Source organism: Siphateles boraxobius, unplaced genomic scaffold (genome assembly GCF_051911475.1).
Source record: "Siphateles boraxobius isolate OS27281-9 unplaced genomic scaffold, OSU_SipBor_1 106, whole genome shotgun sequence".
Lineage (NCBI taxonomy): Eukaryota > Metazoa > Chordata > Actinopteri > Cypriniformes > Leuciscidae > Siphateles > Siphateles boraxobius.
Window position 1 is genome coordinate 523,877 of NW_027508707.1, and position 23,721 is coordinate 547,597.

A 23,721-nucleotide genomic window follows, 5' to 3' on the forward strand; every position below is an offset into this window, starting at 1 on the left:
CATTTCAGACCAAAATAGCTGCATACTAAGCATGCAGCAAGGCATTACCAAACGAACACAGATTAATTCGTCTTGAACGGACATAACAGTTGGTAACCAGACAGTTGATGGCACAGGCACCCTGTGCCTTCTTAAAAATGTTTTCTTTTTTGTTCAACAAAGAAACTCACACAGGTTTGGAACAATACAAGGGCGAATAAATGACAAAATTTTCATTTTGGGGTGAACTGTCCCTTTAAGATTTATTTTGGTACAGTAAAAGGAAACTTTGCATTGCATAAGTAACATTAATACACATGCAATCAAAAATAAAATATCTCATACATACAAACAATAACAATAAACTAGAAGTTTGTATTTAAAACAAATAGAAAAAAAGGATTTGTTACAATCATTTGTCGCCTTGTGTGGGTCCTGCTGGAAGTCCTAATTTGTATTCCTGTGAGGCTGTGTTTTCTGAGTGTACATGCTCAGGGCGTTTTTTAATGTAACCGATTTTTCCATCACATTAATATTTAGTAGGTCGCCATTATTTATAAAAGATGTCAATGGCAATAAGCAGCAGCAACAGGCTTCCCTTTTACCTCAAAATGTAATTATTTGCCCAGTGAATTGCGAGCTACAACACAGTCTCCTCTTGTGTAGAAATACATGCTTAGTCCACATTTAAAGTCTCCCTGTAGTCAATAATATTGTCCCTTAAAACTCACCTTTGACCAAAATAACATATTTAAACATTTTATTATTGAAATTAATTATTCATGCCCTAAAATATCCTGAATGTAACTCGACACAATTGCCTCATTTAGTATACACGGTCATATGAATATGCAAATGAGCCCCGCCTCCACTCACTCACTCAGCTCAGAGATCCACTCGTTGACGATCACACGTTGATCTGATTAATTACAAGGTAGATTATGACGTCAGAAACCATAGACATCATATAGATAGACGCCCTATCGACGCTACTGCCTATTGGCGCGGACGAGCCTGTCGGGCCGCCATCTTAAACCGGTCACGCTCAGTGTAATCTGTTTGGCAGGTGCAATGAGCTGTCAGCGCATTTAATTAATCATATCTCACTGAATACCGAGCTGATTTTCACGCAGTTTTTTTTTTTGCTGCAAATGTCATACACGTAGCTACGATACAGGACACATTGAATAAATCTTACTTGTGAAAAGTAATCCCCGAGTGATGGTCCGCCGATTTGAGCAGGAATATGCTGCACAGTGCTCTGGCATCTACTGCTGCTATGCAACGCAAATAGGAGTATGACCGGTTTAAGATGGCTGCCGCATTTCTTGCGCCACACCGGCCAATAGGGCATCTAGTCTCTATGTCTATGTCAGAAACACCAGCGATTTCAAAGCGTGTTTTTGAGACTGTCTTTGGTTCACTGCAGTTTTAAGGAGAAAATACTCAGCAATGCTGTTGACTTATGAATTTACACATGGTTTGTCTTAAAGCATATTAAAAACACCACATAGACATATAACAACATTAAACGATTGATTTTCACCACTTAAACCCTTATATAGACCAGTGCAGTAGCATCAGATATGAGAGAATTGTAATTTGAAGTGCTTACTGGACAAATACAAAGAAGTGCAAATAAACCTAATACAGGTTTTCTCATCATACCCCTTTCCCAGCATGAATATATATAGCATTGTTTCAGTTCTTAGGTGAATTTTGAAATGTAATGTGCCACGAACAATTCATAATTGTGCAGGTAAGAAAGTGTTAGTGAGCTTTGTACAAAAGATACTCACTAAAATATATTGCATTTATCCTTCATTTGTATGTACAGTAGCTGGACGATCTATTGAACCATGTCCTGCCTTAGGATCCATGGAAAAGTCCAGTCAAGTTGGGTTACAAGTTGCATAGATGTAATATGCACGTTGGAGGCTTAACCCAACTCCATATTTGTTAGAATACATCTGTGTCATTATACATTTCTAAAATATTTTTGTTCATGTGGGAAGCGGAAACTAACATAAACATGACAGTATTTTCCGCAATCCATTATTTAAAGTAAACAAGACGATATCATCACCCTAGCTCCACATGTAAACACTTGATGACTGGCAGGTAAACTGAGGACTGCAGCATGGCACTATTGAGGGGGTGAGTGAGTTTTAGGAACAGGGAAAACCACTCTCTTGGTGAGGGTGAACTCTGGCTGTGGCATCTGCCTCTTATAACCACTTAGGTCCGACTTTTTGCTCACGTCATTGTTCACCTTCGTCAGAATGGAGAGTAGATCTGTCCCCCTACATGCACATAAGACAGAGACACAAAATCAGAGATCAAACCGAGTCAAATTTAGACAGTTAAACTAAGTTTCTACCAACTCAATCAGTGTTTCCGCAGTGCATAAAGCCTCATCCACTAATGCATGTTAGGAATGGAATACTGCATACTGTGCAGTGCACCATACTCATGCAAAAAAAAAAAAGTAGGCCTAAATAAAATAATCAAAAATAGTATACTTTAAATATGTGACAGAAATAATAAGGTAATATTTCAAATTCAGCCAATGAATCAAAAGGGAATACAAACAAATATTCCAGTTCATCCACCAAACTGGAAGGGTTTTCCATGCATACAGAACTAATCTGCATACTGTGTAAAGCAAAGGCTGCATACTATATGCATAATATGGTGTCGCAGTATTGTTATTGACAATAAATGTGATATTAACCTGATGTGAATATTTTAAATATTGCATATACGATAATATCGGAAACAATTCAGTGCCAGGATCTGGTTTATACTCCTGTATAATATGCGGTATGTAGCTACCGCACCTGAAAAGAAGTTGTTAGAGACAGTTTGGTGACAAATCAAAGGATGGTGACATTTGTATGTATTCTAAATAAAAGATATAGATTGTACTGAATGTCAGTTTGCTTATTTGGCTCAAGATAAGGATTTATTGAGTCCACATGTCATTTAAACAAGATTGCGTCATTGAAGAAATCAACTAGCTGGACACGACACCCGAAACCGTAATGTCGCAAATTTGTCGTTCAACCATGTTGGTTATTAATCTCACGCAGGTGGAGGAGTAATAACTACTTTTAATGAATCTGTTTGAGATTGAATTAAAGCTAGATGTTATGATATAAATTCTAGACATGGCATCTTAGGACTAATTCTCATTTTTCTCAGTTATTTTTCTTCATTTCCAGATTCAATCATGGACTCGTTCTTACATACTATGGCACGTTCGCACATGCGCACTCTTCAAAAACGGTGCTTTAAATCTCTTGACAAACTAAAAGATGGAAATGACATTTGTATGTATTTTAAACAAATGATATAGATTGTACTGAATGTCAGTTTGCTTATTTGGCTCAAGATCAGAATATATTGAGTGTACGTCATGCAAACAAGAAACTCTGCTTGTTACCACAGGTCGAGATCTGTCGCTCAAACACACAACTGTGTGATGCTGTTTGCAAATGTTCGTTAGAACTTTGTTTTCGGGAAACACCGACTCGTTGAACTGCTGATGACGACAGAACGTGCGACCATAGTTGGCTAACGATGCTTTCTGGAAACGCATCCTTTTCTTTTTTTGGCACAGGAGTTACAGCAGACAATTTGTAATGCTACTGAAACCACCCAATCTGCAATGAATCATTTATTATACTGAGGACAGTAAGGCAGAAAACGTCAAAACGAGTTTTAAATAAACTTATGTGCAGAGGTGTAAAGTCCAGGTTCGGTCGTCAGTATTTTGTTCCAATCCCCTGGATTTGCTAATTAGCATTTTTTCAGCCAGGAGAACTAATTAGTGAGATCAGCCTGCTGAGTTCATGGCTGGAATAAACACATGGCAGGACTTTTGCTTCCTGACCCCTGGACTCTACAGCTCTGCTTATGTGAACAGCGCTGTGTTGTGTTGGAGGTGTGCTCACCTTGGCACCAGCAGTCGCAGGTTGTGGCAGAGGGACTGTATGAACCAGGTTCCCTTGCCTTTATCCCTGAATGAGACGTGGTGTGGTACGGTCGAGGAGGCTAACAGGTAGTCCGCCGCCTCAGGGATGGCGTCTCTGGGTACACCTGCGTCGCTGACTGGCGCGTCTTCATCTTCTGGGAAAGTTTGACAAAACACTGCTCTCTGCTCATTGGTGCCCCTGCAGGACTGGATGAAGAACAGTTTGGGTTTCTGGAAGAGCGAGTAGCACCGATGTAGAGTCTCCGTAAGCTCTCTGAAGGTGACGGTCTTTCCATCGACCCCGACAATGCCGTCCACACGTCCGTGGCTCAGCACGCAACACACCACGCAGTCCGCCAGTGTGTGGTCACGGGCAGCCAGATCCATCAACACCTGCAGCATCCGCATGCGACCGCAGTCCCGCTCGACCACGACCTCAAAGCCCAACCACTGGAACACAGCCTCCAGACTGGCTGTACACACACACACACACACACACACACACACACACACACACACACACACACACACACGCACACGCACACACACAAGTTACGCAGTGAGGAAGAGAAGTAACCACTTCAAAATAGTTTGTAAAATTGTTCAAACCATGATCCCAGCTGTCCACTAATTTGTCCGCTTTATACTGTACAAAGAAGAAATTGTGGAGTTCTCTGCATTTGTATTCTCTCTCTCTCTCTCTCTCTCTCTCTCTCTCTCTCTCTCTCATTCTCTCATTTCCTCTCTCATTTTCTCTCTCTCTCATTTTCTCTCTCTCTCTCTCTCTCTCTCTCCTCTGTCATTTTCTCTCTCTCTCTCTCTCTCTCTCTCTCTATCTCTCTCTCTCATTCTCTCATTTCCTCTTTCTCTCTCATTTTCTCTCTCTCTCTCTCTCCTCTGTCATTTTCTCTCTCTCTCTCTCTCTCTCTCTCTCATTTCCTCTTTCTCTCTCATTTTCTCTCTCTCTCTCACCTCTGTCATTTTCTCTCTCTCTCTCTCTCTCTCTCTCTCTCTCTCTCTCTCTCATTCTCTCATTTCCTCTTTCTCTCTCATTTTCTCTCTCTCTCTCTCTCTCATTTCCTCTTTCTCTCTCATTTTCTCTCTCTCTCTCTCTCTCCTCTGTCATTTTCTCTCTCTCTCTCTCTCTCTCTCTCATTTCCTCTTTCTCTCTCATTTTCTCTCTCTCTCTCACCTCTGTCATTTCTCTCTCTCTCTCTCTCTCTCTCTCTCTCTCTCTCTCTCTCTCTCTCTCTCTCTCTCTCTCTCTCTCTCTCATTCTCTCATTTCCTCTTTCTCTCTCATTTTCTCTCTCTCTCTCTCTCTCCTCTGTCATTTTCTCTCTCTCTCTCTCTCTCTCTCTCTCTCTCTCTCTCTCTCTCTCTCTCTCTCTCTCTCTCTCATTTCCTCTTTCTCTCTCATTTCCTCTTTATCTCTCATTTTCTCTCTCTCTCATTCTCTCATTTCCTCTTTCTCTCTCATTTCCTCTTTCTCTCTCATTTTCTCTCTCTCTCATTCTCTCATTTCCTCTTTCTCTCTCATTTCCTCTTTCTCTCTCATTTTCTCTCTCTCTCATTCTCTCATTTCCTCTTTCTCTCTCATTTTCTCTCTCTCTCTCTCTCTCATTTTCTCTCTCTCTCATTCTCTCATTTCCTCTTTCTCTCTCATTTCCTCTTTCTCTCTCATTTTCTCTCTCTCTCATTTTCTCTATCTCTCATTTTCTCTCTCTCTCTCTCTCTCCTCTGTCATTTTCTCTCTCTCTCTCTCTCTCTCTCTCTCTCTCATTCTCTCATTTCCTCTTTCTCTCTCATTTTCTCTCTCTCTCTCTCTCCTCTGTCATTTTCTCTCTCTCTCTCTCATTTCCTCTTTCTCTCTCATTTTCTCTCTCTCTCATTTTCTCTCTCTCTCTCTCTCTCTCTCTCTCTCTCATTTCCTCTTTCTCTCTCATTTTCTCTCTCTCTCTCTCTCCTCTGTCATTTTCTCTCTCTCTCTCTCTCTCTCTCTCTCTCTCTCTCTCTCTCTCTCTCTCTCTCTCTCTCTCTCTCTCTCTCATTCTCTCATTTCCTCTTTCTCTCTCATTTTCTCTCTCTCTCTCTCTCTCTCTCTCTCATTTCCTCTTTCTCTCTCATTTTCTCTCTCTCTCTCTCTCCTCTGTCATTTTCTCTCTCTCTCTCTCTCTCTCTCTCTCTCTCTCTCTCTCATTCTCTCATTTCCTCTTTCTCTCTCATTTTCTCTCTCTCTCTCTCTCTCTCTCTCTCTCTCCTCTGTCATTTTCTCTCTCTCTCTCGCTCTCTCATTTTCTCTCTCTCTCTCTCTCCTCTGTCAATTTCTCTCTCTCTCTCGCTCTCTCATTTTCTCTCTCTCTCTCTCATTTCCTCTTTCTCTCTCATTTTCTCTCTCATTTTCTCTCTCGCTCTCTCTTGTTTTCTCTCTCTCCCTCTGTCCCTCTCTCTCCCTCTCTTTCTTTCTCTCTCGTTTTCTCCCCCCCCCCCAGAAATTACAGAAAAAATATATTTTATAATTATTGTAAAATATTGATATATTATATATATTTACAAATATTTAAGTATTTTGACAGTATTAGTGAGACCAACTTGATTTGTCACTCGCTGTGCTTCATGGGAGTGGGCGGAGCTAAAGAGATTTGCTCCACTCCGATTGGTGGAATTTTCTCTACAGCATCATGGGTAATGTAGTTTTTTACCAGGAATTCCACTGTTGAACAATTCTTTGAAAAATAAGTTGAAATAATGTGAACTGATGGCTTTAACAAAAGCATATACCATCGATTAACAATGCTGGAGCTCACAGTCTATCTGCCTTTAATGGTTTGCATGTTATCTTTAAAATTCAATTTCCCCATGGAGAAAATTAACCGAATTTTTACTTTCAGAACCGACTGGAAAAGAGATTAGAACATCACCCGTAAAAAAACGCGATCACACTGACGCGAGCAAATATTCGTATCGGTCTAAACAGACACATTAATAGTCGTTCAATCAAATTAAAATATTAATCGCAATGAATTCTAGCACCATTTTGGTGTGAATGGGGCTTTTATATTTTTAGAAGGAGAAACCCGAGCCATATCTAGAGACCAGAATATCATAAAGGCTCTTTTGACTTGGGCTGCTGGTGACAAAAAACCCAAGAAACCACACAGCAACACACTAAAAACCACTCCGAAACTGATGCTGATAGTGTTATGATGGTTATCAGGCTATTGGCATGATCAATGGTTTTAGTTGTGTTTGTTACACTAACCTTTGTCAATGTCTGTTCCTTCTCTTTTCCCCAAATTGCATGCACTGAAGTCATAGTTGTTGATGATTAGACAGACTCCTCTCCTGTCCCCTTTCATCTCATACTGCGGGATCTAGCATTCAGAACATGCAGTGTTAAACCATGTGAATGTGAAGAAGGTCAGGTTTGATTTAAGCAGGCGTGTCCAGTATAACACAATATGTAGTATACGCTAATATAGTTAGCTACACAGATCTTGGCCAAATAGAGCAAAACTAATAAACACTTAACTTAAACAGATGTACCACAGAACAAGAGCGTTCTCTTAAAGTAAGCGTTTCCCAGAGAAACTTTGCATTCTCTCACAAAAGTATTGAGGTCCCCAGAGAAAGTTTGATTTCTCAAAAAAAAGTATTGCAATGCTATGAGAAACGTAGCAATCTCTCACAAAAAAATTAGCATTTTCTCAACAAAAGTATTGTGCTCCCTCAAGAAACTATGTTCTATGGCAAAACTTGAAACTTGAAAATGTCACCCTCATTTTCAAATGCAACAGACTTAGAAAACCGTTACAAAGAAAGACCTTAATGTAGCTTAATGTAATAAAGACAGCGGTGCCAAAAATATGTTTGTATATGTCTAAGATCTAATGTGTAAAAGGTCTTACCTCTGGATTTTCAGTCAAGGACAAGTTTGAGCTGAACTCTGACAAAGGCTGACTCTGATCTAAGACAAAGAGATGACATTTGTTTTAGTACAGGATGAAAACCGAGATCAAACTTGATGCTGTATTGGACGTTTACTACCGTACCTCGACTAATCTCAGAAGCTCCAGACAGACTAAGTCTGTCTACCTGGTCCTCCATCCTGACCACTGTCAAGAAGAACAACGGCAAACAAATATCCTTTGAGTTTGCTGCATTTATAATTTTTGTATATTTAAATTTGCATGAATTCCCATATCTTGTAAATAATTATTGTTAAGTTTTACATGGAGTCTCTACATTATGTTCTGCAAAGCATGTAAAGTAACTTCACCTGATGTCAGCGGCGAGGGCTGTGGAACGAAGAGAGAAAGAGACTAAGTTTTACAGTAATAACTGCTATTTTAACAAGGTGAAACACAAAATTAGATGCTTAGCATAATGTTTTTTATATGTTAATGTTAATTTTAAAAAAAATTCAGAAAGGATACATTAAAATGATCAAAAGTGTCATTAAGGACATTTTTAATGCTACAAAAGATTTCTATTTGAAACGAATGCTGTTCTTTTGAACTTTCTATTCATCAAATTTCAAAATTGATAATCAGAAATGTTTCTTGAGCAGCAAATCATCATATTAGAGTGATTTCTGAAGGATCATGTGACACTGAAGACTGCAGTAATGATGCTGAAAATTCAGCTTTGATCACAGAGTTATTTAAGTTATTTTAAATGGTATTAACATATCGCAATATTACTATTTTTACTGTATTTCTGATCAAATAAATGCAGCCTTGGTGAGCAGAAGAGCCTTCTAGCAATATATATATATATATAAATATTTTAAATCTTACCAACCCCAAACTTTTAAACTGAAGTGAATACAGTGTTTTTTATAGACTTATTAAAAATAGATAGACTTGTAAAAAGTGAAATTTCAGTGAAATGAAAATCAAAAAATCTTATAATTTTAGATATGCATAAAAAATGGAAATAATAAGCATTTTTTTCAAATTAAACATTTTTATAAACATAATAAAAAATCCCCTCTTGCGTTCCACAGAAGAAAGATAATATGAGGATGAGTAATATATGAACATTAATGCAAATTAGGCAAATGAAGTTATACCGGAGCTGGTGCGTACAACTCGGAAGAATTAATCCCGGTCTCTTGAGCAATAACCCTTCCACCAACTGCAATAGGACAGAAAACAATGCAATTATTCTAATACTATAGAATGCAACCATAATAATTCTATGATCCACATTGTAGAACATGCATAAAATCAAATCAACATATTTTGTGGCAAAAACTCTACAAGATCAAACAACAGCTCAGACCCCAGAGGGTTAATCTCCTTGCAGTTTTGATTTATAGTAATTTAACTTATTTTACATATAAGAGAGGCAAATTAATAAATCATAGATATCAATTTCACACATCACATCATTAAATAATAAAACAGTCACACTCACAACTCTCTGTTTTGTATTGAATAATTCTTTTTTCTAAACCGGGATGGACACTGGCTATAATTTCCTGCAGACAGTCCAAATTATCTTCACCCAAAAGGTCTTCCTTCTCCATCTCCAAAAACAACTGCAGCAGCGTCTAAAAGACATGTTTTTAAAGAGGGTTTAGTTAAACACCACAAGCAGAAATGTGACGTCAGACTAAAAGACATGTTTTTAAAGAGGGTTTAGTTAAACACCAGATGCAGAAATGTGACGTCAGACTAAAAGACATGTTTTTAAAGAGGGTTTAGTTAAACACCAGATGCAGAAATGTGACGTCAGACTAAAAGACATGTTTTTAAAGAGGGTTTAGTTAAACACCACAAGCAGAAATGTGACGTCAGACTAAAAGACATGTTTTTAAAGAGGGTTTAGTTAAACACCACATGCAGAAATGTGACGTCAGACTAAAAGACATGTTTTTAAAGAGGGTTTAGTTAAACACCAGATGCAGAAATGTGACGTCAGACTAAAAGACATGTTTTTAAAGAGGGTTTAGTTAAACACCAGATGCAGAAATGTGACGTCAGACTAAAAGACATGTTTTTAAAGAGGGTTTAGTTAAACACCACAAGCAGAAATGTGACGTCAGACTAAAAGACATGTTTTTAAAGAGGGTTTAGTTAAACACCACAAGCAGAAATGTGACGTCAGACTAAAAGACATGTTTTTAAAAAGGGTTTAGTTAAACACCACATGCAGAAATGTGACGTCAGACTAAAAGACATGTTTTTAAAGAGGGTTTAGTTAAACACCAGATGCAGAAATGTGACGTCAGACTAAAAGACATGTTTTTAAAGAGGGTTTAGTTAAACACCAGATGCAGAAATGTGACGTCAGACTAAAAGACATGTTTTTAAAGAAGGTTCAGTTAAACACCACAAGCAGAAATGTGACGTCAGACTAAAAGACATGTTTTTAAAGATGGTTTAGTTAAACACCACATGCAGAAATGTGACGTCAGACTAAAAGACATGTTTTTAAAGAGGGTTTAGTTAAACACCACATGCAGAAATGTGACGTCAGACTAAAAGACATGTTTTTAAAGAGGGTTTAGTTAAACACCACATGCAGAAATGTGACGTCAGACTAAAAGACATGTTTTTAAAGAAGGTTCAGTTAAACACCACATGCAGAAATGTGACGTCAGACTAAAAGACATGTTTTTAAAGAGGGTTTAGTTAAACACCACATGCAGAAATGTGACGTCAGACTAAAAGACATGTTTTTAAAGAAGGTTCAGTTAAACACCACAAGCAGAAATGTGACGTCAGACTAAAAGACATGTTTTTAAAGAGGGTTTAGTTAAACACCAGATGCAGAAATGTGACGTCAGACTAAAAGACATGTTTTTAAAGAGGGTTTAGTTAAACACCACATGCAGAAATGTGACGTCAGACTAAAAGACATGTTTTTAAAGAGGGTTTAGTTAAACACCAGATGCAGAAATGTGACGTCAGACTAAAAGACATGTTTTTAAAGAGGGTTTAGTTAAACACCAGATGCAGAAATGTGACGTCAGACTAAAAGACATGTTTTTAAAGAGGGTTTAGTTAAACAGCACATGCAGAAATGTGACGTCAGACTAAAAGACATGTTTTTAAAGAGGGTTTAGTTAAACACCAGATGCAGAAATGTGACGTCAGACTTAAAGACATGTTTTTAAAGAAGGTTCAGTTAAACACCACAAGCAGAAATGTGACGTCAGACTAAAAGACATGTTTTTAAAGAGGGTTTAGTTAAACACCACATGCAGAAATGTGACGTCAGACTAAAAGACATGTTTTTAAAGAGGGTTTAGTTAAACACCACATGCAGAAATGTGACGTCAGACTAAAAGACATGTTTTTAAAGAGGGTTTAGTTAAACACCACATGCAGAAATGTGACGTCAGACTAAAAGACATGTTTTTAAAGAGGGTTTAGTTAAACACCACATGCAGAAATGTGACGTCAGACTAAAAGACATGTTTTTAAAGAGGGTTTAGTTAAACACCACATGCAGAAATGTGACGTCAGACTTAAAGACATGTTTTTAAAGAGGGTTTAGTTAAACACCACATGCAGAAATGTGACGTCAGACTAAAAGACATGTTTTTAAAGAGGGTTTAGTTAAACACCAGATGCAGAAATGTGACGTCAGACTAAAAGACATGTTTTTAAAGAAGGTTCAGTTAAACACCACAAGCAGAAATGTGACGTCAGACTAAAAGACATGTTTTTAAAGAGGGTTTAGTTAAACACCACATGCAGAAATGTGACGTCAGACTAAAAGACATGTTTTTAAAGAGGGTTTAGTTAAACACCACATGCAGAAATGTGACGTCAGACTAAAAGACATGTTTTTAAAGAGGGTTTAGTTAAACACCACATGCAGAAATGTGACGTCAGACTAAAAGACATGTTTTTAAAGAGGGTTTAGTTAAACACCACATGCAGAAATGTGACGTCAGACTTAAAGACATGTTTTTAAAGAGGGTTTAGTTAAACACCACATGCAGAAATGTGACGTCAGACTTAAAGACATGTTTTTAAAGAAGGTTCAGTTAAACACCACATGCAGAAATGTGACGTCAGACTAAAAGACATGTTTTTAAAGAGGGTTTAGTTAAACACCACATGCAGAAATGTGACGTCAGACTTAAAGACATGCTTGTAAAGAGGGTTTAGTTAAACACCACATGCAGAAATGTGACGTCAGACTAAAAGACATGTTTTTAAAGAGGGTTTAGTTAAACACCACATGCAGAAATGTGACGTCAGACTTAAAGACATGTTTTTAAAGAGGGTTTAGTTAAACACCACATGCAGAAATGTGACGTCAGACTAAAAGACATGTTTTTAAAGGGGGTTTAGTTAAACACCAGATGCAGAAATGTGACGTCAGACTAAAAGACATGTTTTTAAAGAGGGTTTAGTTAAACACCAGATGCAGAAATGTGACGTCAGACTAAAAGACATGTTTTTAAAGAAGGTTCAGTTAAACACCACAAGCAGAAATGTGACGTCAGACTAAAAGACATGTTTTTAAAGAGGGTTTAGTTAAACACCACATGCAGAAATGTGACGTCAGACTTAAAGACATGTTTTTAAAGAGGGTTTAGTTAAACACCACATGCAGAAATGTGACGTCAGACTTAAAGACATGTTTTTAAAGAGGGTTTAGTTAAACACCACATGCAGAAATGTGACGTCAGACTTAAAGACATGTTTTTAAAGAGGGTTTAGTTAAACACCACATGCAGAAATGTGACGTCAGACTTAAAGACATGTTTTTAAAGAGGGTTTAGTTAAACACCACATGCAGAAATGTGACGTCAGACTTAAAGACATGTTTTTAAAGAGGGTTTAGTTAAACACCACATGCAGAAATGTGACGTCAGACTAAAAGACATGTTTTTAAAGAGGGTTTAGTTAAACACCACATGCAGAAATGTGACGTCAGACTTAAAGACATGTTTTTAAAGAAGGTTCAGTTAAACACCACATGCAGAAATGTGACGTCAGACTTAAAGACATGTTTTTAAAGAAGGTTCAGTTAAACACCACATGCAGAAATGTGACGTCAGACTAAAAGACATGTTTTTAAAGAGGGTTTAGTTAAACACCACATGCAGAAATGTGACGTCAGACTAAAAGACATGTTTTTAAAGAGGGTTTAGTTAAACACCACATGCAGAAATGTGACGTCAGACTAAAAGACATGTTTTTAAAGAGGGTTTAGTTAAACACCACATGCAGAAATGTGACGTCAGACTAAAAGACATGTTTTTAAAGAGGGTTTAGTTAAACACCACATGCAGAAATGTGACGTCAGACTTAAAGACATGTTTTTAAAGAGGGTTTAGTTAAACACCAGATGCAGAAATGTGACGTCAGACTAAAAGACATGTTTTTAAAGAAGGTTCAGTTAAACACCACAAGCAGAAATGTGACGTCAGACTAAAAGACATGTTTTTAAAGAGGGTTTAGTTAAACACCACATGCAGAAATGTGACGTCAGACTAAAAGACATGTTTTTAAAGAGGGTTTAGTTAAACACCACATGCAGAAATGTGACGTCAGACTAAAAGACATGTTTTTAAAGAGGGTTTAGTTAAACACCACATGCAGAAATGTGACGTCAGACTTAAAGACATGTTTTTAAAGAAGGTTTAGTCAAACACCACAAGCAGAAATGTGACGTCAGACTTAAAGACATGTTTTTAAAGAAGGTTCAGTTAAACACCACATGCAGAAATGTGACGTCAGACTAAAAGACATGTTTTTAAAGAGGGTTTAGTTAAACACCACATGCAGAAATGTGACGTCAGACTAAAAGACATGTTTTTAAAGAGGGTTTAGTTAAACACCACATGCAGAAATGTGACGTCAGACTTAAAGACATGTTTTTAAAGAAGGTTTAGTCAAACACCACAAGCAGAAATGTGACGTCAGACTTAAAGACATGTTTTTAAAGAAGGTTTAGTTAAACACCACATGCAGAAATGTGACGTCAGACTTAAAGACATGTTTTTAAAGAAGGTTTAGTCAGACACCACAAGCAGAAATGTGACGTCAGACTTAAAGACATGTTTTTAAAGAAGGTTTAGTCAAACACCACAAGCAGAAATGTGACGTCAGACTAAAAGACATGTTTTTAAAGAAGGTTTAGTCAAACACCACAAGCAGAAATGTGACGTCAGACTTAAAGACATGTTTTTAAAGAAGGTTTAGTTAAACACCACAAGCAGAAATGTGACGTCAGACTAAAAGACATGTTTTTAAAGAGGGTTTAGTTAAACACCACACGCAGAAATGTGACGTCAGACTAAAAGACATGTTTTTAAAGAGGGTTTAGTTAAACACCACACGCAGAAATGTGACGTCAGACTTAAAGACATGTTTTTAAAGAGGGTTTAGTTAAACACCACATGCAGAAATGTGACGTCAGTCTAAAAGACATGTTTTTAAAGAGGGTTTAGTCAAACACCACATGCAGAAATGTGACGTCAGACTAAAAGACATGTTTTTAAAGAGGGTTTAGTTAAACACCACAAGCAGAAATGTGACGTCAGTCTAAAAGACATGTTTTTAAAGAGGGTTTAGTCAAACACCACATGCAGAAATGTGACGTCAGACTAAAAGACATGTTTTTAAAGAGGGTTTAGTTAAACACCACAAGCAGAAATGTGACGTCAGACTAAAAGACATGCTTGTAAAGAAGGTTTAGTTAAACACCACATGCAGAAATGTGACGTCAGTCTAAAAGACATGTTTTTAAAGAGGGTTAAGTTAAACACCACATGCAGAAATGTGACGTCAGACTAAAAGACATGCTTGTAAAGAAGGTTTAGTTAAACACCACATGCAGAAATGTGACGTCAGACTAAAAGACATGTTTTTAAAGAGGGTTTAGTTAAACACCACAAGCAGAAATGTGACGTCAGACTAAAAGACATGTTTTTAAAGAGGGTTTAGTTAAACACCACATGCAGAAATGTGACGTCAGACTAAAAGACATGCTTGTAAAGAAGGTTTAGTTAAACACCACATGCAGAAATGTGACGTCAGTCTAAAAGACATGTTTTTAAAGAGGGTTAAGTTAAACACCACATGCAGAAATGTGACGTCAGACTAAAAGACATGTTTTTAAAGAGGGTTAAGTTAAACACCACATGCAGAAATGTGACGTCAGTCTAAAAGACATGTTTTTAAAGAGGGTTAAGTTAAACACCACATGCAGAAATGTGACGTCAGTCTAAAAGACATGTTTTTAAAGAGGGTTAAGTTAAACACCACATGCAGAAATGTGACGTCAGACTAAAAGACATGCTTGTAAAGAAGGTTTAGTTAAACACCACATGCAGAAATGTGACGTCAGACTAAAAGACATGTTTTTAAAGAGGGTTTAGTTAAACACCACATGCAGAAATGTGACGTCAGACTAAAAGACATGCTTGTAAAGAAGGTTTAGTTAAACACCTAATGCAGAAATGTGACGTCAGACTAAAATACATGTTTTTAAAGAAGGGTTTAGTCAAACACCACATGCAGAAATGTGACGTCAGACTAAAAGACATGTTTTTAAAGAGGGTTTAGTTAAACACCACATGCAGAAATGTGACGTCAGACTAAAATACATGTTTTTAAAGAGGGTTTAGTTAAACACCAGATGCAGAAATGTGACGTCAGAGAACTGATGCGGTGACAGTGTCTCACCATTTCCTTCTCCAGTTTTTTGCGCGGTAGTGTTTTGATGAGGAGGAATTTAATGTTTTTCAGGTCCTGATCACAGATGGACTCTGACACCTCGTACAACAACTGTCTGAAATGCAGAAAAATAAACACTGTTCTTTATTACAAAGTTACTTTAAAGACTTTTTATAGTTCCTTGTAAAATAGTCACTTCAAAAAGTCTACGTCAAACACAATTAGATGAGGAAAGTTTGATGTCAAACTTTGATGTTAGCTCGACAAAGCCTTGTCTTGAATGTTTAAAGAAACATTGCTAATGTGTTGTTAGTATGTTTTACATTGCTAGCATGATTTAGCACTTTAATGGCATGTTTTAACATGTTTCTAGCTTGATTTAACATGATTTAACACATTGCTAGCATGCTTTAGAAAATTGCTAACATGTTTTCACATGTTGCTATCATGATTTGGTACATAGCACATTTAGCATGACTTAGCACATTGCTAGCATGACTGCACATTGCTAAGCTATTTCTAGCATGATTTAACACATTGCTGGCATGTTGCTAGCATTATCTAATACATTTCAGCCAAACACAATCGGAGTTATATTAAAAAAATATCCTGGCTCTTCCAAGCTTTATAATTGGAGTAAATGGTAACCACGGATTTGAAGCACAAAAAAAATAGCCATCCATCATAAAAGTAATCCATACAGCTCCATGTGGTTAATAAAGGCCTTCTGAAGCGAATTAACGTGTTTGTGTAAGAAATATATCCATATTTATAACTTTATAAATCACTGGCTTCTGGCTTCAGCCATACGCGAGTCTATTACCGGTGGAAGAGTGACCTCTGACCCGACACAAGACGAAGGCGGAAGTGCAGAGAATAGAGCAAAACAAAACACCACTCACTAATTAGAAGTCTAAAAATAAAATGTTTAAAAGAGAAATGTGGGAGGAGCTTGAGTTTGTTGCCCAGCCCTATTTTTTTGAACCGCGAGATGCGTCAAAGTTTACGCTACTCCTACGTGTACGTCATGCGTCGGGTCAGAGGTCACTCTTTTGCCGGAACTAGACTCGCGTATGGTCGTCACCCGAAGCCAGTGATTATATAGTTATAAATATGGATATATATTTGCTTCAGAAGGCCTTTATTAACCCTGTGGAGCACTTTTATGATGGATGGATGCTCTTTTTTGGGCTTCAAACAACAAGGTGGCATTCATTTACTACCATTATTAGGCTTGGAAGAGCCAGGTGATTTTTTAACATAACTCTGAATGCGTTTGGCTGAAAGAAGAGAGTCACATCTAGGATGGCTTGAGGTTGAGTAAATCATGGGATAATTTTCATTTTCGGGTGAACTATCCCTTTAAATAATACCAGTGCCTTTTGGATAGTAGATATTTGCCTGGTCAACATGCCTGAATGTGAGACCTGAACGCACACCCTGTCAACAAACACGTCTCTATAGACCTAGCAGCGCCATATTTGATTTTTAATGTGAATGAAAGCAAGACTGTGAGGGACAGACATACATCTCTTCAGTGGGTTGTACTTTTATATTCGTAGAAACACTGCAAAAATATCTTTCAAAGAAATTTCAGTAGACAAAAAAACTCCACACAACATGAGCGGTGGAAAATTGTAAGTGATCTAGGAGATTTATACAGCTTTTTACAGCATTGAAAACACAGTATTTCTATCCCTCACAGTCTCGCTTATACACCTGTCATGGCGCTGCTCTGAATAAGGTCTATTACGACCAGCCGCATCCTCACCTGTACGGGGAGATATGCTGAGGTAATGTTGTGAGGTCGGTTTGATTGAAAGCCTCAAAGCGTAGATTGCGGATCAGGCTGTTCTGTTTCACGATCCTGAGCAGCTCCAGAAGCAGCGATGGGTCCTCCGACGACAGCAGGTCCTGGTTCTCCAGCAGAACGAAGAGTTGTGTGCCTGAGCTCACAGTGCTGAGGTCTTTAGCAGCGATGAGGTCTGAGCACAGGAACACCAGGTCCTGCACTTCATCGGCAGTGAGAGACTCCTGTACTCGTAACAGCACCCGCTGAAACTCCAGCTCCTGCTCAGAGAAACAACGGCTGATAAGTCAACATTTCATTTAAAGTCACCAAAGAGTGTAGAAGATTGTTGTTTAGAAACTAAAGGTGATGATACACAGGGCAACTTTTTGAGCAATGTTGCTGGGCAATCTTGCTGAGCGACTGTTGCTTGGGCACTTTCCCATTGAAAATGGTAAATACATTTCTATCTGGATAATTTTGATTGGTTGTGGGCCCTGTTTCTCATCTAGTTGTCCGTTGACAGCAACCTGTATCATCACCTTAAGTCATTTAGCTATATAAGAACACACAATTATTTCCTGTATGAGTTATTTCCTCTGTGGACTTCCTCTGTGTATGTAAAATCAATAGCCTGCTTTTGCAGAAAGACCCTTAAATGCCAATGCAGAAAATTAAATTCGTAGAAGTCAAATGGTGAAAGACCTTTACCCAAAACTATCTATAGGGTATGTTGCCTTCTTTTGAAGAAGATGCATGTATTTACCTCTGAACCAAAACATACTCGAGAGCGCCAGAGCGCCGTTCTGTGGATTTATTTATTAAAAATAAAGTCTAGTTATTTCTGGCATCAAAGATCTCTGCAAAGTTATTTTCAGAACAATTGAAACCACAACAAGAGAAACGTTACACTGCAAAAAATGCTTTTCTTACTAAGTATTTTTGTCTTGTTTCCAGTCCAAATATTTAAAAGTAAGATGCATTTACTAAATTAGTAGAATGCCATACGATATTGTGTCTTGTTTTCTGGAGGGAAATAATCTAAATTAAGTGAGATTTTGCTTAAAACAAGCAAGATTATCTGCCAATGGGGTCAAAAAAATAATATTGTTTCTGTTTGAATTAATATTATTTTTCTTACCCCATTGGCAGATAATTTAGCTTTTTTTAAAGCAACAAATCAAAAAGAAACTCCATCTCCTGCACAGACAAACAAAGCTATGCTGTGGGACACAATGCTGTTGTTGGCGTAAAGCTGATATAACAATTCATTTAAAGTCACAAAACAGAAACATTAACTTCCCCTATAATGCCACTGAATGGGCGGCGCTCAGCTGACTCTAGAAAACCACACTGTTCTCAATTTTGTGTCAACCAAATAAAAATGAAGAAAGAAAGTCAAGGTGATGTCATGAGTGTGAGTAAACAATGGAAAATGTGTCCTTTCCGACTGAAAGTAGATGTGGCTTGAAACAACCCAACAACATTCAATATCTTCATATGAACTGGCAAGCGGTCTGGCTCGATCCGAAGCCACTGGTGTACAGGCATCAAACGCCAGCTCGAAGCTGATGACCTGGGGTCTCGTTCATAAACCTGGCCACTAAGGTTGTGATCTATTAAAAACAAGCTTGACGGGAGAATGTGTGCAAACTCTGGAGAGAGCGATGGTGAGCTGAGGGACTGGCGGCAGATGAAGCAAAAAACCCTTTAATCCTCATTATGAGTCATAATCATAAAAACAAGTGCATGTTCACAATAACAGTTTAAATAAAAAAAATAATGATTTCAACTATGTTTTATATCTGATATAGGCTACACATTTAGATTAAATATGCCATTCTCATTAATGGAGTAAAGCACTTAAATTACATGAAGTCATTACTGAGGAGATTTCCTGTGGCATGCTGTGTTTTAATGTTTTAACTACAGCGAGGATTGCTTAGCGTGTGATAATAGCAGAACTCATGGTCTAAGGAAATATGTTCACGCAAATAATGATCAATAACGCACAATAAGGCATTGCTGTTTCCATTAAAAATAGAGTAATATAATTAAAAATACTATTTGGCCAGTGGAAAAGATTGAGAAAAACTTTCTCTGAAATGTATTTTATATTATTTGATTTATTTATTGAAAAACAAGGTAAGGATAGGCAACTAAATCATTTTTAGCAATGTAATGTGACGGCATATCCGTATCTCATATTTTCCTAATGTCTTGTACCGTTAAACATGGTATCAGATTCAGATTGTTTTATTTAGGCTAGTGCCATGTCAGCATCCAAGGCTATTTTCATGGCAAAAATTCAATTACAAAAATACAAATATCATGTAAATACAATAAAAACGAAACAAACAAAGACAGCAAGTCATATTGTACAAGATTTTCAAAATTAACATACGATAAAAAATCAAATCAGGCATAATCTTACTAAATAAGTCCTTAAGTGAGGTAAACATGGTATCACGTGGATGAATATGGATATGCAAATGATAAAACGAGGCGTTGTAAGCTCATATATGGTTATTTCGGGGTGTGCGCACAATCTTCTGCTAACTGGGTTTATAAAGTGAATCCTGCACAGGTTCGTATTCACGGTTTTATAAGTCGAAATATTTTTTTGCTTTCGGGCACACGTACCCTTTTAGTAAGGATCCCACACACAGTTTTATAAATGAGGCCCCTGGTTCTGCCGGGCCCCAGTGAACAGAGAACCTCATCCTGAAATACTGTAAGACCTGAACCCAACCCCAAAACTATAATCATGGCCATCCTGAGAAGATCCAGATCCCAGGGAATACAGAGCATATTCACACGAGTAACTAACCTCAAAACTCATTCATAACACTGCACTTATCTAGGCCCTAAATCACATCCACAGGCAAACATTTATAGTGAATAAAAGCTTGCAAGGCCTTCTATGCCAGAGACGCTCAAACACAGTTTTTGGCCCCTCATGCCATTTCACTAGAGAATTCTCTTAAAAGAATGTATCATGTGTCAAAGTTTTATTTGTGCATTAAAGTGTAGAGAACATAAGTGAATCAGATTTTATTTTAAAATGTACATTTTAACATAACAGTAGGATATAATGCAATATTTAGTTTTGGTTTATTATAGATTATTGGTCCTTAGTTGTAAAAAGTTGCTTGACCAATTTTACATTTTTCTAAATTTTTTGGAGTAATAACCTTAAGTTATTAGTCTTGCAATACCATCAGATTTGTCATTGACCTCGGGATGGTCTTGGTCCTTGAAACAAAAACGAATCTCTAGACATTATGCACATTTCAAGGTAAACATTTACACATTTTGTATGCAAAATTCATGCAAAACATTAGCTTTTTGACTTCTCTTAACCCTCTACCGCATGGTGTTGCCATATGGCAACATGCTCTTTGTGTTCATTTCATTGCCAATGTTTCTTTAAGAAAACATTCTAATGTTTTTTTGTTGGAATGAGAAGACCTTAGTTTAGCCAATGATGTGCTTTGGTTAAGTCACATGACATGAAATTTTTTTCTGTCGCGCGATTTTTGACAGACTGCCTTGTCGGTAGTTGCTGAAAGCAATCTAGAACGTCAGTAACAAACAAGGACCATCCCATATCACATACATAAAAAAAATCAAAACATCACCTCAGTTAAGTTATGATTACATATTCACCAAAAAAAAAAGTTTTTAAGAAATCAGTTTTTGGTAAATCGATCAAATGTCTGTGTTGCCAAGCGGCAACACTATGCAATAGTGGAATGACATTATTGCAATAGTTTAGCTAGCTAGACAGGTCAGCTGCAATCTGTTAAGCTGTAGCAATAACAACATTAATGCTAGTGATATAATGTTGATTAGTCATAGGTTAAGGACTGCCAATATGGAAAGCTGTTTGAACTTTTATTCATTTCCAGGATATGAATTCTTGATATCTATAATTGTATTTTCACTAAAATGTCACCATAGGCTGCCATTCAAAATCAATTGTTGATATCAATAATTGATTTCTTACTAGTAGAAATATAATTTTGATATCAATAATTTCTTTGTTAGTAAATATGTGAATTCCTGATATCAATAATTCAAATGTCACTAGTTGAAATGTCTATTCTTGATATCAACAATTGAATTGCTACCAGTAAAAAAATCATTTTTGATATCTGAAAATCTGATATAAATATTATTTTAGATATCTAAAATGTCTAAAATTCTTACTAGTAACAATCACATTCATAATATCAGAAATTAACATTGTCACTAGTGAAAATTAAATTATTGATATCAAAAATTGCCATTGTTATAGTAGAAATCTATTTCCTTATATCAATAACTATCATTTTACCAAGTAAAAATGTAATTGTTGATATTAAGAATTAGTATCCTGGAAATGAATAAAAGTTAAAACAGCTCACGCGGTCACGCTTCAGCTACTGTTAGGTAAAGTAGTTTGTTACTGGAAATGCTGCACTTCTTTGAAGCTGAACTAATGACATGCTACTGAAAAAAATGTAGTTAGGTTAGTGTCGTAACTTTGTTTGTTACGGTTCACCGCTGGTGTTAGTCACGCTGACTCACAGTTGTGTGTGTCGGACATCGCCTGTGTGATTATCCCTGAAGAACAACGTGCATTAACTTTTAAATTGTAACATATTTAGATATAAGTTTAGCATGTGCAGGATGAAGATGCATCAGCCAATGCGTATAGGAAATGAATAGAAACATTTGCTGATTTAGTTATAGAACAAAACGTAAAATTATTAAAAGAAGCCATCTTACCCCACAACTGAGGTAAACTTTTATAGAACTTTTAAATGATTTGATATAATTCTTATTAATATTTATATATTTTTTAATATGTCATTAATGTAAAATATTAAATCCATTATTCTATTTTAAATATAATTTAGACAATGTAGAATAATCAAATAACCCATGACAGACAAAGCAGAATCCCAGTAGAAGAGATTAATCTGAAAGGTAAAATAATTCTGTGCCTTATATATGCATATAAATATTTAATTGCCCATATTTTAACTGAAGATATGTCATAATAGCAATGATAATTTATCGATTTCACTTAACCTATAGGCGTGGGTTTTAATGAAAACAAAATGTACATCTAATTCATGGAAATACTGAATAATAACCATATTAATTACAATAATTATTCAATTTAAAAATAATAATACAAGTACCAACATGCCACTCTGGGCATTCTGTGCCAACTCTGGGTGGCTCGTCTTACCCCAAGGGTCTAATTTTGTCTTTTTACTTAAAAATTTAAGTATAGAACTTTTACTCCACAAATCCAAAAACATGAACGTATCCACAAATCCCTAATTAAAAAACAGACACAAAATACTTTGCTATTCAACATAATACAATGTCAGAGATCACTATTTTCCTCTTACGGCTGTTACGTCACAACTTTTGATGTTCAGATGAAATGACAAAATTAAAAATAGCGTAGCCATTCATCAAAAGTGCTGAGATGAGATTTTGTGTCATCTATGGAGAAAAAATGAAGGCAAGAGAGGTGGGGGGTTCAAATTTGGACTAAAGCAAGCGAGTCATCGTGAAGAGGCAAAAACAACGCAAGAAGTGCTCAAAATACAAAGTTCAGGCATTGACCAAAACAAAAAATACTAACAATAATAAAACACATAATGCTGCGCGTCTAGTCGCGGTTTATAAAAAGAGAATATCGAGAAAAAAAAAAGAAAAGAAAAAAGAATATCGATCGTGTAAGTGAGTAAAACTCATCTCGTGACTGCGAGGCTTCATGTCAGAAAAGTGATCAAGTTACTTTCCAGTCTTGTTCTTACCTTCAGTGAAGTCGACATAGTATTCACGGTGAAGATATCAAAGCTTTGTAAAGAATATTTATTTGTAACATTTCTAGAGATCGAAAGTAGTTTGTGGACACGCCTCTCCTGAACTCTTCTGAACTTCCTTCATTTTTATAAGACAGCCCAGTATGTTGGTTTAGTAATGCCGGGTTAGTTTTGTTTTCGATATTCCTCCTCACACAAACGGCGAAGGATCATCTCTCTAAAATAATATCGCTGTAAAACGTGAAAAGCTGATAATATTCCTCACGTTTTTCCCCCGCATTTATATAGCATAGGCCTACAATGTTTAAAAGCCGTCGCAATGTGAGTTAAAAGACGTGCTCCAGATGAGATAGACTAAGTGTTAAATAAGGGACCATCGAGGAAGTGTTGGTTCGTTACCGCGCTCTTTATTCCTAAACTATCAGTAAACTGCGGTCAAGCTGCCACAAAAAATACATATGCGCCTATTACTATGATTACGGTAATTTCAGGAACA

General features: G+C 36.9%; 1 protein-coding gene across 1 annotated transcript; it reads right to left on the reverse strand.

Annotated features, from left to right (window-relative positions):
- Window positions 1-215: 215 nt before the first annotated feature.
- Window positions 216-23,708, reverse strand: casp10 (caspase 10, apoptosis-related cysteine peptidase). Its single transcript, XM_077247140.1, has 11 exons — window positions 23,217-23,708; window positions 17,377-17,675; window positions 15,615-15,720; window positions 9,376-9,511; window positions 9,029-9,093; window positions 8,234-8,252; window positions 8,007-8,069; window positions 7,863-7,921; window positions 7,217-7,328; window positions 3,936-4,428; window positions 216-2,282 (listed from the first exon to the last, which is right to left on the reverse strand). Exons 1-11 carry the CDS (start codon window positions 23,232-23,234, stop codon window positions 2,126-2,128), a joined length of 1,527 nt encoding a protein of 508 aa, XP_077103255.1. The 5' UTR covers window positions 23,235-23,708; the 3' UTR covers window positions 216-2,125.
- Between the last annotated feature and the right edge of the window lie 13 nt (window positions 23,709-23,721).

Excerpts from the sequence above, each read along its gene's own strand:
- casp10 (XM_077247140.1), bottom strand. Across the intron at positions 9,512-15,614 it reads AAAAACTGGAGAAGGAAATG|ACGCTGCTGCAGTTGTTTTT; the intron begins GTGAGACACTGT and ends CATGTCTTTTAG. Across the intron at positions 7,922-8,006 it reads AGCTTCTGAGATTAGTCGAG|ATCAGAGTCAGCCTTTGTCA; the intron begins GTACGGTAGTAA and ends TCTTTGTCTTAG.